The sequence below is a fragment of the Ochotona curzoniae genome, unplaced genomic scaffold (genome assembly GCF_017591425.1).
Source record: "Ochotona curzoniae isolate NIBS_2020 unplaced genomic scaffold, NIBS_Ocur_1.0 scaffold_3835, whole genome shotgun sequence".
NCBI lineage: Eukaryota > Metazoa > Chordata > Mammalia > Lagomorpha > Ochotonidae > Ochotona > Ochotona curzoniae.
In genome coordinates, this window is record NW_024467114.1 from 10,855,617 (window position 1) to 10,873,212 (window position 17,596).

At 40.0% G+C, this 17,596-nt stretch overlaps 1 protein-coding gene across 1 annotated transcript; it reads right to left on the reverse strand.

The window, feature by feature from the left end:
* Nucleotides 1-620: 620 nt before the first annotated feature.
* PDK4 (pyruvate dehydrogenase kinase 4) lies at nucleotides 621-11,699 on the reverse strand. Its single transcript, XM_040964917.1, has 11 exons — nucleotides 11,349-11,699; nucleotides 10,203-10,344; nucleotides 8,984-9,055; nucleotides 8,098-8,282; nucleotides 7,860-7,946; nucleotides 7,324-7,401; nucleotides 5,081-5,157; nucleotides 4,623-4,721; nucleotides 4,315-4,425; nucleotides 3,937-4,050; nucleotides 621-2,797 (listed from the first exon to the last, which is right to left on the reverse strand). Exons 1-11 carry the CDS (start codon nucleotides 11,476-11,478, stop codon nucleotides 2,654-2,656), a joined length of 1,239 nt encoding a protein of 412 aa, XP_040820851.1. The 5' UTR covers nucleotides 11,479-11,699; the 3' UTR covers nucleotides 621-2,653.
* Nucleotides 11,700-17,596: the final 5,897 nt, after the last annotated feature.

Here is a 17,596-nt window from a genome sequence, read left to right on the forward strand (position 1 = left end):
CCCTTCTGTAATGTTCACTTTTTTTTTTTTACTTTCTCTCTGTTTTCATGTGTAGAACATTGCCAGTGAAAGTGTTGTGGAGGTGGGCAATGAATGTAGTTTAAAGGTGAAGTGAGATGAAGCTAGTCAAGGAGAGAGCTAGAAAGCCAAAGTAACACATGCCATAATTAGGCTTGATCATGACTATACTATTTCTTTTTTGATGCTGCTCTTCAGATAGTTCATCCAGATGTTGTTTGGCAACTTACATTATCTAGGCAGTTATTTTGGTACATCACTATGTTTTTCCACAGACCCTAAATAAATTTAGAAAAAATAGTGTAGGAAACACATGAATTGCAAAAGTGATTACTAATACATTCATGTAGCTAAACACGATTGCACTGTTAGTGAAATATCCACAGGCAAGCAAAGGATAATTGGAAATTTCTAAGCCACTACAAAGCACTTAGCTTTGCTTAACGGTTTAAGATTTTCAGTTGTTTTTAAGACATTTTAGAGACTCTATCAAATGTTTAGATAAATTACAGTTGAGTGAAAAATGATGGCAATCTTTTGGCCCAAATTTTTCCTAATATTTCAAAGTAATTTGAGAAAAGAACTTCAACAGATCATATCTATGACTATAATACAAAATTTATTATAAAAATGATCATGTCTGTACATAGCCTAAAGGCAAAGACACAATTCCAACATTAATAATTTAAGTGGGCCTGAGCATTCATTATCCCTCTAAAGAAATGCTAAAGCTCTCACACAATTTCACAGATGCCAACACAAGCTACTTTCCTGCAAACTCCATTTACACCGTTGATGTTATTGAGATATTGATATTTCTTTTGCTAATATTTTAAGCACAGTTCACAGTGTTTGGCTAATTAAGTAATCAATCACTTTGAATCTTTGGTAAATTACAAGAATATACATGCAAAAACACTTAATTCAACTTTCAGTAAAAATCCAAGCAACAAATATTGTATTGCAAACAGTTTTGTGTAGTCCACTCCACCATCCAGAAAAGGCACTGTCTAGGATTCCTAATGATAAAATCTGAAATCCACAACAAAGAGGTGAGGGTTTTATTGCCACTTCCATGAGCACCACATGGCTAGGCCATCACAAGTTCAACTACGTGAAGTTCAACAAATAAACAGTACTGATTGTTTCACATATTTTCACAATGCCTAAAGTCCTAACTTTTATATGTCAGATGAAACATTAATTTGGCACATACAACTTTATCTAACAGAAGTTTTCTAAGAGGGAGGGTAATTAGAGAAGTCACACTGTTTTGAAAGACATCAATTCATCCTCTCACAAATAACTGATCCACAAAAATACAGAAAATTCCTTGGAATAATCTGCGGGGAAACAGATGCCTGCCTTCTCCCTTTTCCCTATCTCTCTTTATTTCCTATCTTCTTGTCTAAAGCTCAGTCTGCATGAATGACATGCCAGCCTGCGCATCACATCACCCCTGAATTCTTTCCAAGTATCCTATACGTGACAGCTTTCAACCATCAGCTCTTACTGTCAGTGATCTCAAATGAAAGAAGTCCAGCGCAAGAATCTCTTACTTTCAGGCTATTTGTTTTTTTTTTTTTTAATGCCACACAAAGTATTTAAAACTTGATCTTTCTGATCTGTTTGACAATTAGAAGCTACCTTACAAAAATGTTAATGCTGGAGTGTAGAGAAGATATCAAACACATCAAAAATACATCTTTTTCCTTAAGCCTAGAAAATGGATGCCCCTGGATGACTACAGCTTCAGGTTAAGGAATAGCCCCTCCCGCTCCTACTGAGTTGAGTTCTGAATACATCATTTCTTTTTCTAATACTGATTTTTCCAATCTATTGTTTCTGCTGTCACTTTAGAAATTCTTCCCTCTCCTAACACAAAACCTCCTGAATTCAGTGCACATTTAACAGTTTAACCAAGATGAGGCACCTGGCACCATTCAGTGTTCACTTATTGTGTGACGTGTGAACAGGAAAGGCAGCATCCAAAAGGAGCTGTGTTGATCAGAAGGAACGTTCCTCTGGGTTCTCACAAAAGCTCAAGGCCTTGGCTGCAACTATGAACAAAATGGTTACACTCATTCCTTCTCATCCACAGCGCATTTTGTTTTAGCCACCAGCTTTCCCTCCCTAGAGCACATAACAAGTAGAAACAAATTGTACACTTCCATACATTTCTAATCACATAGTGTAAACTAAACAAATCCTTTGCGAGGCAGAAAAACCATTGGTCTATGGGTGCTTGCCAGTCAATAAGTACCAACATCATTTAATGCAAATTGCCTAAAGCATTGGTACATGGAAACCAATGTCTTTGTGTTTGCTCCCTTTCTCATTCTTGCTGACACCGGGATGGAAACATATAAATTTCTTCAGGATTTAACACATGAGTTCTTCTATTCTAACAAAACCAGGAGCTGGCCGTCTATTAACTCCTGGAGTTCGGCCCGGTGCCCTCTTTGGGGTCACAAAAACAAGTTCTGCTTTTCAGTGGTTCAAGGTTCCCATCCGAATGTTTTTGTTGCTGTTGTTTGTTCTCGAAGACATGTGAGTTCACCCACACACACATTCAGGAAGCAGCTCTGGCACAGACCCACATTGATCCCGTCGAGTGCCCTGACTCTGTTCCTCTTCACACAGCCGCATTTTCCTTGGCCAGGTTCTTTGGTTCCTTGCTTGGTATGCACCAGTCATCAGCCTCCGAGCTCATCTGATAATGTTTGAAGGCTGATTTGTTAAAGACTGGGAGTTTTTCTACAGACTCGGAAGATAAAGCCTGAAAGAAAAGGGCGAAGCATTTACACCAAAGAAATTACACCAGGCACAAACTTCACCGAAAAAATATTATTCAAATATAATCAGGGGGAAATATTCAATCATTCAATTGACTTTGCAACTCTCTGACGAATAAGAGTATAACAGAACTCACAGTGTGCTAGGGACTTTCTGAGACATAATTCTACCTCAGAAGGACTGGAATAGAACCAATGCAATTGTGAGAGAATAGAGTTTATGTTCCCTATTTGTGCATGTCCTTTGTTTGGATATTGCTGATAAGAGATTTGAAAAACAAAGCCATTCTCTCCAGAAAAACCTGTGTTTTGTTGTTGTTGTTGTTGTTGTTGTTATAAAGTGAGAGCTCTAACTTGATACTATTAACCTATTAAAAGTCTATTTCCCAGTAGTTTCAAGACACTTGCTCATTTAAGAGATGAGTATGCTTACTATTCCAGGTAGCCAAAGACCACTTTTGCAAATAACTCTAGTGCCTAAAATTGGAGCCTGGCATTTTAATGTTTAGATTACTAACATCGGCAAATATTTAGTTCAGTTGAAATAGATTGCAAATGATTAACAAAAGCAGGGCAGTGATCTTAACAAGTAAATCAAAACTTTATCAGAAATAGAAAAAGCATGCTGACAAGTTTCAAAGTTCAAACATGAAGTGCCTGGCATCCTGTTGACAACTTGTGAGCAGTTAGCTTTCTTTTCCCTGGCTTTCTAATAAGGTCTTCTTAGGACCTCAAGTATTCTGATATTGTTTTCTAGGCTAGGGCATTATTAGTATATATTTCTCACAAGTTCAAGTGAAACAAAGCCACAGCAATTCTCATTGCCAAAAAAAAGGAGTTGCCTTGTAAAGGTCACACAAGAATGTTCTCACTCTGAAACTTTGGTAGTTGGCTTCTTGGGAAATGACTTTGCTTCACTGAGGCAGGTAGCATGGCCCAGCTTTCTCTATGGTAAGCTATCATACCAAATAATGTGTACACACCCACACAGAAAACAGAATGGCTTGTCATCATTTGCATTCTTAGTTCAGTTGGAGGAATTCACTTTGAACCATAGAACTTTGAGCTATCAAGGGAGAAATTGTTCTAGAAGTAGGATCTCTCTGTTGAATGGGAAAGGTACCTTTAAGTAGATGATAGCATCTGTTCCATATCCTGACAACGAATAAAGGTTCAGATCTCCTTGAAAGTACTTGGCATAGAGACGTGAAATTGGCAAGCCGTAACCAAACCCAGCCTGGGAGAAGGGGGAAGATCAAGTATTGGTAAAGAAGGAGCAGACACAATCACTGAAATACAAAATCTAAGGAGTTATCCTCACTGATACAGACATCCCCAGCCCTAGAAGTGTCTCTGCTGCCAGTCAGGGAGTCCTTACAGAATGTCTTCATCTTGTTTAACGTAAGCAAATTGTTCAATGTTACTGAACAATGCCATGTAATCCTTCCTCTACTTTAAGAAGTAGGTGGTAGGCATGCCCTGAACCCCGGAGCTGTCTTACCAACGGAGCGTTCCGGGAATTGTCCATCACAGGGGTTGGCGCGGTGGAGTAAGTGTAACTGAAAAGGCGGTCCGTGATCCTCAGGGGAACTCCACCTCCCCTGTCTGAAATCTAAAACAAGCAGAGAAGTCATCAGAGCCCACACTCTAAGCACTGTGTGTATTTGTCCATACAAAAATGTGTTTTCTTCTTGTAAGCTCCACGGCATTTGTGACTTTGATCTGTTGCCCAGAGCAAAAAGTTTCATTATTATGTACGCTTTGAAATTCTCTCAAGAGAGAGTCAAAAATGAAACACAGAATGCTCACCTTAATGGTAAGGTCTTCCTTTCCCAAGACAACAATCACTTCAATAGGTGTAAGGGAAGGCCAGTTTTCCTGGTGCTCAACTGTTGCCCTCATTGCATTCTAAAGAAGACAAAATATTAAGGAATTCAATAGCAGAAGGAATGACAGTAAAAAACTGGTTTTTATGTTGTAAATAAAAGCACAGAAGGTATTTCAACGTTCCTCTATTTTTAAAGTTTAGTAGTAAAACAACCCTGTAAATAGCCATTTATTAATGTGTCATGTGGAATTTATAGTGAAAAATATTCATTTACTATGTAATACAGTTCATGGGAGTAATGGCGAATGGACAAACAATTCTGCTAGCTGTCAACTTCTTATTTGTAAGCTTAATTTAAATGTAGAAATTGTTTTTTATCGTCCATTTCCTAGCTCTCCCTTTTCTGTCATTTTTCTGCCATTCCTATGAAGGGTCATACCTTGAATAGCTCGAAGAGCATGTGATGGAGATGAGAAGGCACATACACGATGTGGATTGGTTGGCCTGGAAATTTTCCTAGAAAAAAACGAAGATAATTCAGAATGAATAAACAGTTCACTAAAATACACCTCTATTTCTATATGGTAAAAACTGGAGATTTACATAGGATTGGGAAATTCCTCATCTTCCCCATTATAACAGTCTAACCTAGAAATTTCTCACTTAAACATGAAGTACAACAGCAAAATGTTGCTTTTCAGTTGTTACCCCCATACCTAGTAATCTATGATTTTTATAAATCTCTTAAAAAACGTAAAGTTGAAATATATGCCACAATGGTCCTATAAATTATAGTACAGGTGAGATCTGTGTCTATTTTCAATGTTTGTACTAGGCAATTGAAGAGTTACAACTATGCATGTTTTCAGATAGAAACTATGCTTACAGCATACCACTAAAATTAATGCTAGCTGTAATTTTCATGTTTTAACACATGGTAAAATATGTCTAAATTTTCTTGGTCTTTGTATCACCCAAACATTAAATCCTAAGTTCTAAAAATGCTTAGATTTCACTATGAGGCTGAAAAAAACAAGGAGAAGAAACTCGTAATACTGTTTGGAAAGAAAAATGAAACTATTATTCTTTGATGTCTTGGCAAAGTTTGAATCAGAAAACAGAAGGTCTGGCACAATCCCCTCTTTATACTGTCAAACAGTTCAACCAGAGGCTCTTCAGTTATGCAACAGTGCTGTTTATCCTTAGAGATTTCTTTCTATCTTTGTATTACTACTTTAATTTGACCTTCAATTTTGTTAGCATACCCTCCATAAATAAGCTAGACAATTCTTAACTTGAGCAACTTGATTTTAACTTTTACTGCTAACAGAAATTATTCCTGTATGAATATTTCTTGGGAAAGTAACTCACTTTGAATGGAAAGATGACAGTTTGACCAACTTAAGTGTATAGTCTTGCTTTGTGATGCAACTATCTTCCAGAAGTGGCTTAGGCAAAAAAAATAGTGCCTCGTGTCTTGTGCAATCAATGTAAGAAGACCCTGTGTTTTCAGAGGTCTTTGAGGTGAAGATTTTAAAGTATGCTCTGCTTCCAAAAAAGTGGCACCACTACAGTTCAATTGTAAGTGTGTGAATATTTCACATGACTTCAATTACTTAAAAATTATAAGCATACAGCACAATTTATTAACTATAGACATAATGTTGTATAACAGGTCTCTAGAATTCATTCATCCGACACAAATGAAACTTTTTATTCTCTGAACAGCACCTCTCCATTTCTCCTCCATCCAGCCAGTCCTTGGCAACCACCATTAGACTGTCTGCTGCAGTCTGGCCATGTGAGAAACGTCATGTAACTGGAATCATGGTGTTTACCCCTCTGTAGCTGAATGGTTCCTCACATTGTCATTTAAAGTATCACTGTTTCCAATTCTTCTAACTGACCTCTTCAGGAGGATAGCTCCACTGCTTAACTGATTTTTTTTTTTTATTCCTCATATTTCACTGTTTACTTCTAGTCTCCTCACTGCTCAAATTCTATAATAAAAAATCTGTTATTGATAAACAATATTGAAGGTTAGCTGCTACTTTAAATTTTAAATGACTTATTCCAGCTAGTTTTCCAAAGGAGTCATTAATAGCAAGTGAATAAATGCAACTGGGACTTGTCAGTCGAGATAGCTAGAGAATCTTGGCTTCAAGAAAAGGTTTAGGGCCCAGTGTGATAGCATAGTTGTTAAAGTCCTTGCCTTGCATGCCTGGGATCCCATATGGTTGCCGGTTCTAATCCCAGCGGCCCTGCTTCCCATTTAGCTCCCTGCTTGTGACCTGGGAAAGCAGTAGAGGATGGCCCAAAGCCTTGGGACCCTGCACTCGCATGGGAGACCCAAAAAAGCTCCTGGCTCCTGGCTTTGGATTGACTCAGCTCCAGCCGTTGTGCTCACTTGGGGAGTGAACCATCGGATGGAAGATCTTTCTGTCTCTCCTTCTCTCTGTATATCTGCCTTTCAATATAATAAATAAATCTTACAAAAAAAAAAAAAAGAAAAGGTTTACATTCTAGGTGAGTTGAGAAGAGAAAAAAAGAAATGGAACACAATGGTTACTGTATGTCCAAAAAATAGCATACGTAGAGAATAGTGAATTTCTCAGTAACTCAAAATGTATATCAGAATACCGAATCTTTGGTAAGTTAAAATATACTTCATTTATAGCTTACCATTCACTTGTGTGAGCTTTAGTTCTGGCGATGTTAAGTAATATTGATCGCAGAGCATCTTTGAAGACTCAAAGGCATCTGCAATGAAAGGTTTTGTTTTTCAAAACAATGAAATTAATTTATGCTTAGTTCCATGTGTTCTCCAAGGTGCCTACTACCCTTAGTCCAAAATATCCAGTAGCATACTGGCATGTGAATATGAAATATATATATATTTATGTATATATATATTTATGTATATTAAAATATATATATATAGAGAGAGACTATTTTATTGAAGAAGACTCAAGACAGCATCTAAATTGTAGCAATAGGAATATGGTATACAGTATGACACATTCATCATATGTGTTTGGATTTTATTACAGATGTTTATGCCTCTGACTTTCAAAAGCATAGTAGCCCAATGGCAGCATTTATAAAATAATAGATGGGACAGTATGGATATACATTCATCCGTAGAGCTACCTCAAATAGATATGGCAGTCATATATTGGACATTTTCATCAAGGGAAATGCCAAAATCTAGAAATTACCTTGGACCACAGCTGCCACATCACACTTGGGATCAATGCTTCCAATGTGGCTTGGGTTTCCTGTTTGTGAGTCACTAAATATGAGAACTGTTGAAAAACAAAAGCAGAAGATCAGGCTGACAATCAGAGCTACTACTGAGAAAGAATGCAATCTACTGGCAAATGAAACATTTGGCTGTAGGACTGCTTATATTGTATATTCTTGTCAATTTATTGTGACCATAATGAGTTTACTTACTGTGCTGGTTCATCAGCATCCGAGTAGAAATACGATTCATGTAAAATCGATCCAAAAAATATTGGAGGTTTTGGTTGGTGACTGGGTCCACTGTGCAGGCATCTTTATACTCAATGATTCCTTGTGCCATTGTAGGAACTACATTATGGTGTCTATTTCGAACTTTGATGAGCGTATCTACAAAGCTAAGCCATAATATTTTTAGTTAGCAAAAGTTCAAATAAATTTCATTTACTTCTATTCCTTAGACTGCTTGGAAGAGGGCTAAAACCTCTTCTTAGCATCCAGCCAAGCATATCCAGCAATATGTGAAGTCTTGCCAGGGTTCTCACTACAGATATGTCCAACACAGTAAAGGAGGTAATTTTGTAAACATATTTATTTTCTTTCTAGTTTACATGTAAAATTACTAACTCTGTGATTGGTGCATTCATTATAGGTATTTAATAAACCTCTCAATAATATTAATGATGATTAAATTCGATTCTAGAATTCCACTGTGAAACTGGCTTTCAAAATACATTGTCAGATCTGGAAGAGATTCTTATTTAATTTGCCAGAAACTGTCAATTACTCTGTAAGAAAATGTGTAATCTCGAGTGGGGGCTGAAGTGCACGAAAACCTCATGACACAAATATCCCTGTAAATCAGTAGATGGAATCAAAATTAATTTTATGTTAAAAATACTGGTTCCTACATTTCTTCACTTTAATGTCATTTTCAATGCTGTACTTCCTTCCCTTCTAAAACTGGCAAGCCAAAACTTGTCATCCTGGGTAGTACATTATTATTCACATCCAGAGTTCCTTTAATGGAGTTCTAAAATAATTTGGGGAATACGGCTAGAATAGACAGAATCGCAATATTCCAATGTGTAGAACTTACTCTGACAAAGCTTTCTGGTCGTCTGGGCTTTTCTCATGAAATTCCACCAGATCCATTAGGCTTTGGATATACCTGTAAAAAGTGACAGGTGTGCATTTTCAGCTTCAAAATTAGTAGTCAATATACATGGCTGGAAATAGAGTGTCTTTTTGAAGTTATTTTAAAAGATAAAGTAAGTATGATTTTACAAAAACATTCCTTCAGAACATTTGGAAACAATATTTTTAAAAAATCACGTTTCAACCCTCAACTTTTCTAACCTTAAATTTACTTTAGAAGTGTTTCAGTAACTATTCTAGGTCCTTTTCCATTTTCTAAGGATTTTATTTGACAAAACCTATCATTTATTTGGGCGAAGGCACTCAGAAATTCTCCTTTTCAGAAAGGTTTCTTAAAAGTCTTAAATGCAGCAGTGAACACCCACAGCCTGGACATGCGTGGCAGACTGTAATTGTCTTGGGGTACCCAAAACATGTCTTTGTTGACTCAGAAAACCAAAAGCTGTAACCAGTGAATTGGCATGAGGGTTTGGCACATGCCCACCGCAGTGTGTGTGCTGACTCAGTTCTCCCAAAATCTGCTCCTTGGAGTTCCCTGCTTTCTCTGAGCATCGGTATCCAGATTTTTAAGATGAGATAATCATAGCCCGTGCTAAGTCCTGTTGGTGCTGGGTACTGCTCTGTACAGTCCAGATAGATTATTTCACTTGATTATACTCGAGTATATTGGCCTAAGTATCAGATGTGGGGATTAGGCAAAAACTTAGGACAGTTGGCAAAGGTTCCAGAGTTAAGAAGTGGCAAAGGCAAGTTCTGAATGCAAAGCCCACTCTCTAATCGCTTTGCAAGTATCAAAGATTAGATCCTCCCAAAATAGTAGTCACTTAAATCTGTTTCTAGGCGTCGGATTTCTTTCTAGATATCAAACTCTCTTTTATTACATAACGTGAAAGATCAGAATTGTGTGTATCAATTATTTTCAAATTTCTTCCAGAAGCCAAGTGAATATTGTAAGGGAATCTACTTTTGTATTTAAAAATGCCTAGTAATAACATAATTTTTCTATTGTTAACTGCCGTAAATTTTTAAGAGTCTTTATATTTTTCAAAAATGTTTATCATTCAGACCACCAGTTTTCCAGTGAGGATGGGAATGTGGTGTTAGAGGAAGCATTCCGGTCTTGGTTGCAACACTGAAGACTTCACCAATCACCGACTTACCAGCTTTTCACAAGCTGCACTGAAGAAGTGTTTAATAACCGCTCAGGGAGGATGTCAATTTCTTTTAGGATATTGGCCAGTCTCACGGGCAGTTCTTGCCGCAAAAATGCAAAAGATGTCCTCTCGCATGCGTTTTCTGAACCTATAGGGAACGGAATGAGCTTAGTGTTTGAAAAAAAAAGTATAGCTAAAATTGTTTATTTCAGTAGGGTAAATTAGCCAATCATGGTTACACACAAAACTGTATGCTCAGTTGTGTGATTGCTTTGGGATTCAAGTAATAGTTCTCCAATATCTTCCTTCTTACTTACTATGTTTGTTTAAGAGGGAGAGAGAGAGAAAGAGAGAGAGAGGAGAAATAGAGAGCTAGTGTCTCAAGGGACTCTCCCCAAAATGCTGGGAATGAAGCGGAGTCTCAGACCACAACAGTTCTCCGGTTAGGGGGGCCATCAGCCCTCCCTCCCGGGGTCTGTACTGTCAACACATTGGGAGTCAGGGATTGGAGCGAGAACTCAGATCCCGCAGGCCAAACATCTGAAGCAGTAGATCCAATACTAGCCTGATTTGTGAAGTTACCTCTGCAGAATTCTGCTTTTCTCTTTCGAAGGTGATCCCCTTTCAAAGGGTCAGAGCATCTCACAGCTCTTAGTATTCCTTAATAAACCAGTATAGCGCTTGACTCACACCATGGTTAATCTGTCCAGACCTGAAACCCCGATGCGCGGTAAGCCGGTGGAGGGAGAGTTCTCCCGTTTCCAAACTGGAAACCTTACAATATTAGCAGCGGTGCCAACAAACGATCAAAACACAGATCTGTAACGCTGGGTGCTAGGGAACATGGGACCAATATCCATTCATCTGAGACTCGCCCTGGAGTTAGGAGTCTCCCAAGAGTGTTGTGCGCTGCACAGAAGGAACCAAAGTTCCCGGGCTGCAGTTAAAGGGTGCCTGGAAGCAAGACTGGAAGGCCTGGGCCGAAAAGAAAGAGCAGGATGAGGTTGAAGGGGCCAGCGTCGACCACAGTGGCCAGAGCTAGGAAAAGGTGGGTTGTGCTAGCCTCAATGCTCTGGGCTTCACGACCAGCTGCTCAGGCCCTTCTGGAAGTTCAGGCAACTCCCCAGCCTGGGGTCCTGGGGCCGCTCTTACCGAAGTCCAGCAGCTGCTTCATGGACAGCGGGGAGGGACTGTAGCGCGAAAAGTGCTCCACCTCCCGGGGGACCAGCCCAGCACCGCTCAGCGAGCCGGCGCTGCGCATCACAAAGCGGGCCGCCTTCATCTTGACGCCCACCACACTCAGGAGAGGCCGGACTGCCTGGAGGGGCGAGAGAAGTCCGCGGCAGAAAGTGGGTCTGGCGCAGGAGACCGCGGGTTGGGGATGAAAGCAGGTGCGTTGCGCCGGGTGTGAGAGTTCGCAGGCAGCAGACAGTGAACAAGTAGCAGGTGCAGAGGCTGTGAACTCAGGTTAGCGTCTTTCCCCGCCCGCTACCCGCTGCTGGTTTTATTGGTCTCCCCACGCTTGCTCCCCCTTAATAGCAAAAGGGAGGAGCCTCCAGGGATGGGGAGACACGTCCCGAAGTCGGGGCCACGCCCATCAGCTCGGGAAAGAACTTTGGGCCCCGCCTTCTTGGCCACAGTCAGCGCAGAGTGAGCTAGTATGCTGACCACAGCTGACCCGATACTGGTACCCAGAGTGGAGGGGGCAAAGGGTGGGAACGAGGCCAGGGAAGAGGAAGCTGGGGCAGACATCTGGGCCACTGTGGGTACAACATCAGCCACTTGGGATCGCGTGGGCTGGCGGCCCGCCCTTACTTGTCCTTGTTTACAATGTCTCAATGTCACGCCATAAACTGTTTCCCAGAACCACGGCTGCAAGAATCCATTGGTCCTCGCTCAGAGCGGGTTTTTTACAGTAACCAATTGATCGCGTGAAAAAGTATAGCTTTCTCTGCCATTGGGCAGTGAAAGAAATCAAAGGCCTAAAGCATTCTCCCAGCGCTGCTGCAGCCAGCACGCCGCGGGAACTGGAAGTTCCTTTGGCTGGGTACATGACGTGTAGAAGAAGGCCACAAATTCCTTCTCTCCCTTAACACCTTCTTTCCTTTAAGGTTAATTACTTTTCTTAAAAATAAGATGAAAAGGGAGGGGAGGTCAGTTTGTCCGTTTGACTCGTTTTCTCCCATCCTGTTCACCCTTCGCCTTGCCATTACTCCAGATCTTTAAAAATGTTTGGGTTTGCATCAGAATTCCTGCAGAAACTCTAAGCCCAAAGAGGTCTCCCTGAATTTTTACCCCACTCCCTCCAAATAGGTCCTTTGTGCTCATGGAACTGTAGTACTTTTGTTCTTATCTTGTATCCTGCATCGATTTTCCTCCCTGGAAGAAGTTGAGGGTGGAGAAGGTTCCAGATGCATCCTTGTGATTCCTACCCTGCTTTATCATAATATTATTAAAATGATGGTTAACAACAATGGTTGAATCATATTATCCTATCATCAAAGTCTTATCCTACCCTCCTATCCTTGCTCTCTAAAGCAATAAGAAAATGAATGCTTTGGGAAAGCTGGATGGAGAGATTTAGTTACAAATGGGATGGAATGGGAACTGACAGGTGCCATGATGGTGGGTTGCTGTGAAGGAGACCCTGTGACCCCTGAATTGATAAGCAGAATGGAGAGCTCTCTGGGTGACTGTGTCACTCTTTGCCAAGTTCCCTGGGACATCCCCGTCACCACAGGGCAGGTTTCTAAGTGACTCCAAATTCTACCTCTAGTGCCAACTGTTCTGTGGGAGGCAGATTTGTATGTGAGCTAGCTTTCTTTAATCTTCTGAGATGTTACATTTTTAAAATTACTTCATTTATATCAGGTGAACAGATTCAATGCTTTTTGCAAATATATATTTAGGAGCATAGAATATTTCCCATTCTACTCTCTGTCTTACTGGCACTTCCAACCTTTCTTTCTTTCTTTCTTTCTTTCTTTCTTTCTTTCTTTCTTTCTTTCTTTCTTTCTTTCTTTCTTTCTTTCTCTCTCTCTCTCTTTCTTTCTTTCTTTCTTTCTTTCTCTCTGTTTTTCAATTCTTACAATAATATATTTCAGTTCACTTTACAGTCACCAGCTCAAGTAAGTGGACAAGCCCGCTGACTTCTTTGCTTGGATGTTTTATAACCATTGGTCTTGTTCTCCGATTCACCACAATTCTCACCAGCATCATCATCTAAGCCAGTGCTTCCAAAATCATCTGTTACTTCTCTGGCTTGAGTGAAGAGACTCTGCTTCCTTTACTGCTAGCTTCTCTTTGTACATTACCATTAGATCCTTCAGGATTTACAACTTCCCTTTGTGTCAACATATTTTGCACTAGACCTATGGGAAACAGTCCCAAGAAGAAATTCAGCTTTCATAAGCTTTTAGTGAAAGGGTGAAGCTTTTGTTATTATAGACATTGAGGGTGGATTCTGGGGTGAATGCAAAGATTCTAGCACCTGCATTTGGATGAGACAGAAAAATAAAAACTCAACATATGACAGCTAAAGTACTTAGCTTACATGGAAACTTATGGGCACATGGCAAGTTTCAAATTGCATCACTATTTGTAGAAAGGCATTGGTATCTATCTAAGTACACTTTGTGTTTAAAATCTTTTATTAAATATGAACACATCTCTATGAGGGAAATGTGTTTATGAAATCTAAAATCTAAAATAAGATATTCTGTGATGAAGTAGGTTAATCTAAAACAAAAATTTCTTCTTCCTGGTTTATGCCCTAAGAACAAATGCAGAAGGACAGTGTGTATTTAATTGCCTACCATGTGTAGGATCAGAAATAGGCAAGAATATCAGTGACACAGAACTATACTCAAATGTGCAAAATAAAACCATTGGAAACTATATGTTACCAGCAGATTTAGCTTAGAAAAGACTCATTTCCTTAACTCCATTGAATGCTTGACCTGGTTTGCCCAGCGCTACTATCCTATGCATTGTGGGATGATTAAAGATCAGGTGAAGTCATATGATGTTCCCAGAAATGACTAAGGGCTAAATGTGATCTGAGGACACAGAATTCTGTCTCCATGTCATCTTATCCAATAATGTTTACTGGGTTGCTCTCACGGTGCATGGAATTCTTTTATGTCACCTCAGTGTGATGGGAACTCTTGTTATAATTGGCAGCATATATTGTGGCTGGACTGGAATGGTCAGTCAAGTTGTTTACCCAGTTGGCTAAGATGCCATGTGTTACCATGAGTAGAGGGTGGCCTGGAAAGAGTGGCTTTTCTATTCTCAGGTTGGTCACAGATCTGAAAGTGAGCCAATTGGAACAAAAGTGAAGCACAAAGACTATTTGGGAAGAACTCATATGGACAAATCCCAGCATTTATTGGAATAAAGGCAAACCACATGAAACTATTAAATGATGTAATGTGAAGAAGATGGCAATGTAATTGAAGATATCCCCCATTTAGACAGCGCTAAGCAAAACACCCTTGGTTGAGATGTCTGGTGGCTGAAATTTTCAGGGATAGTGCATGTCAAATGAATTCTGTTCAGTTTCCTGGTAGAACAGTGAGAATGCAAATCACGCTTTTGCCAGAAACAGAGAATCTCCGGTTTCTGCATCAGAATCCTGAAAGAGAAGCCTATTCAAAGTCTCCACCTCTAGGAAGATATTCCAAGGAAGCAATTAAAATGCTTATTAACAGGAACTCCAAAACCAGGATGAAGAAAAAACAAAAAGTTTTGATAGAATATATTGTAAAATATTTGTTTGAAAGGCAGGATGACAGAAAGAAAAAGACTTATCTGCTAGTTTACTCCCCGGCCAAGGCTGGGCCTGGCCATTGCCAGGATCTCTCTCATCCATTACAATAGTGACAGGGGCCCAAGAACCTGAGCCATCATGTGCTGCCTTCCCAGGCACCTTGGCAGGAAGCTGGGTGGGAAGTAGAGAAGCTGGGACATGAACTGGTACTCAGATTTGGAGGTTGTACAGAACAGTTTAACCTACTGTCTCACAATGCCAGTCCCCAGAATATTTAAAGGTAAAAAATGAGCCACAGATTTGAAGAAGTATTTACAGAATATGTAAAAGGTAAGTGATTTGCAAGAAGCAGCCATGTCAGTAACAAAATAAACAAAAGGGTCGCTCGCGATCTGTTTCCTTGTGGCAATTGTGGCCTTAGGAAAGAAAAAAGCAGTAAGAAGCAGGTGGACCATAAGTCTTCTTGAAAAATTAGGTCTAGAGCAGCAGCAGAGAAGACAAATGTGAAGAATCAACTGGGCCGGGATCACCCTGGGTTTAGTGGTCAAAAAGGGTCTCCCTAAGAGATGATGACTTGATGGAGCAGACTTCTAGAGAGGATGAGAGGGGATGGGCACAAAAAATACCTCCTTTCAAATTCCTCAGACTAACAATGGATTATAGGAAATGATAGATTAATTTATGAGGCTTTCATTTAATTCTCAAGGTGAAAAAAAAAGCCCTGTGATTCAATGCTCCACGAGGAAGTATTGTGCACAAGAGGAAGTAAGATATATCTGAAAGCTAAAGAGGAGCAGGAAGACTTGAGGAAGACTGACATTTCCTGGTCTTCCCATCTCAGCAATGTTGGGAGACAGGTGCAGTCAGGGTGCCAATGCTGGTTGTGGTGAGACTGGCGATGTCAGCCTGTGCTAAGGCTACTGGCCTCCAGGGATGTTTGGAGGAGCAGCTGTGTTGTGGATTGCTATTTCTGAGAACTGGCGTTTGGGATGATGTTAGAAGGGTGAGCAAGGTTTTGATAAATGATTGGCAAATAACTTGGGACAATGTCCAAGCCTGGGTACAAGCACAGGTGGAATTTACGGATGAGCTGGAGAAAGAATGACTAGTTTGGTAGGGGGCTGCATAGAGTAACACAGGGGAGGAGGAACTGGGTCAATAGTTTTATCTCATGAGAGTCTGAAATGCTGGGATGGGGACCTTGGGATTCCTATAGCAGTTGACATGGGATGGCCAAATTCAATTTAGCTGGACTTTCATGAAACATCCATTATATACCAGACATTATGACAGTTGCTGGAAACACAAAGGTGAGAGGCATAGTCCATGTCTTCAAGGATGGAAGGAAATTATTTAATCTTAAAAATCACAGTTGTGTGATATATATAAGGTATGCATGTGAGGGCAGGAACAGAGGATTCCTCCAGGAAGAGCTGGTGTGGCATTTGAGTATTACTGTGAAGTGAATTTCACAGGCAGACAGAGGAGAGATGTCGAGTGATTATGGAAAGAGAATGCAGAGAGCTGCTAAGTCGTAGGGTCTCTTGACTTTGAGAATTAAAATTCTTTGGTGTTCTAACCTGGCCAAGAGAGAGTGGGTGATTTCATTAGTTTTCTTAGAAGCAGGAAATTCAACAATTAGGAGGAAAGAGTAGGTTGACTAAGGAACGGTAACACAAATAATGAGTCTGTCTGGGAATGCTGAGTGGGCAAGAAACCCTATGAAAGGCCTGACTATAATCACAGGCAAACGTTAGAACTCAGAGCTATTGAGGTGCTGTTGAGAAATGAAGATAAGTGGGTGAGATTCTGCCCCGAGTTTCTTTGCACAAAACTCCCCTCTCCTATTCATCCTCTAGCTATACCTCCCCTTTTCCAGTACACAGTAGTTCTTTCTGGAGAAGTTCTTTGTGTCCCTTTGGCCTGCTTCCATTAACAATGCCAGATCTTTCTCTTCACTACAGCAACTCCCAGCAAACTGGTCGATTGTTCTAATGTCTTCAGAAAAAAAAAGTTAAGACCTCTTGAATTTTTGTAGCAAGAGAAGAATAATTCTGAGATATCTCTAAGAAATTTCTCTAATATGTTTGCTTTTACAAACAAAAAAGAAGAAAAAGGGAAATGAAAAATAAACTGAAGAAGAAAAATGCATGATAAACAAACGAAAACAGGGTCAAAATAGCGAGTGATTAGGGTAATAAAAATGTACTCTTACCATAGAATGGGAAATTAACCAAGGAAACCTCATCAGATCTGTTGTTGGCAAGGCTAGAGAAATGAACGTGATTCTAGACTGTTTTTGTATTGGCAATTAGCAGATTCTACAGAAATTCTTCAGAATTTAGCCATTCTATTTTCTAGACATCCATGCTACAGTTTAACCAATAAGAGAGTATAAAGGGGCATGGTGCAATAGCCTAGTGGCTAAATCCTTTGCTTGCATCTGTTGGGTTCCCATATAGATGCCACTTCATATCCCTCACATCCCACTTCCCATTCAGCTTCCTGCTTGTGGCCTGGGAAAGCAGTACAAGATGGCTCAAAGCCTTAGGACCCTGCACTCATGTGGAGATCTGGAGGAGACTGCTGGCTCCTGGTTATGGATCGACTCACCTCCAACCATTGCAGC

Coding starts and splice junctions, on each gene's coding strand:
- PDK4 (XM_040964917.1), bottom strand. CDS start 11,478: ATGAAGGCGGCCCGCTTTGTGATGCGCAGCGCCGGCTCGCTGAGCGGT. Junction 9,056..10,202: donor GTGCAGCTTGTGAAAAGCTG/GTAAGTCGGTGA, acceptor CACTTTTTACAG/GTATATCCAAAGCCTAATGG. Junction 4,051..4,314: donor ATTCCCGGAACGCTCCGTTG/GTAAGACAGCTC, acceptor CCCTTCTCCCAG/GCTGGGTTTGGTTACGGCTT.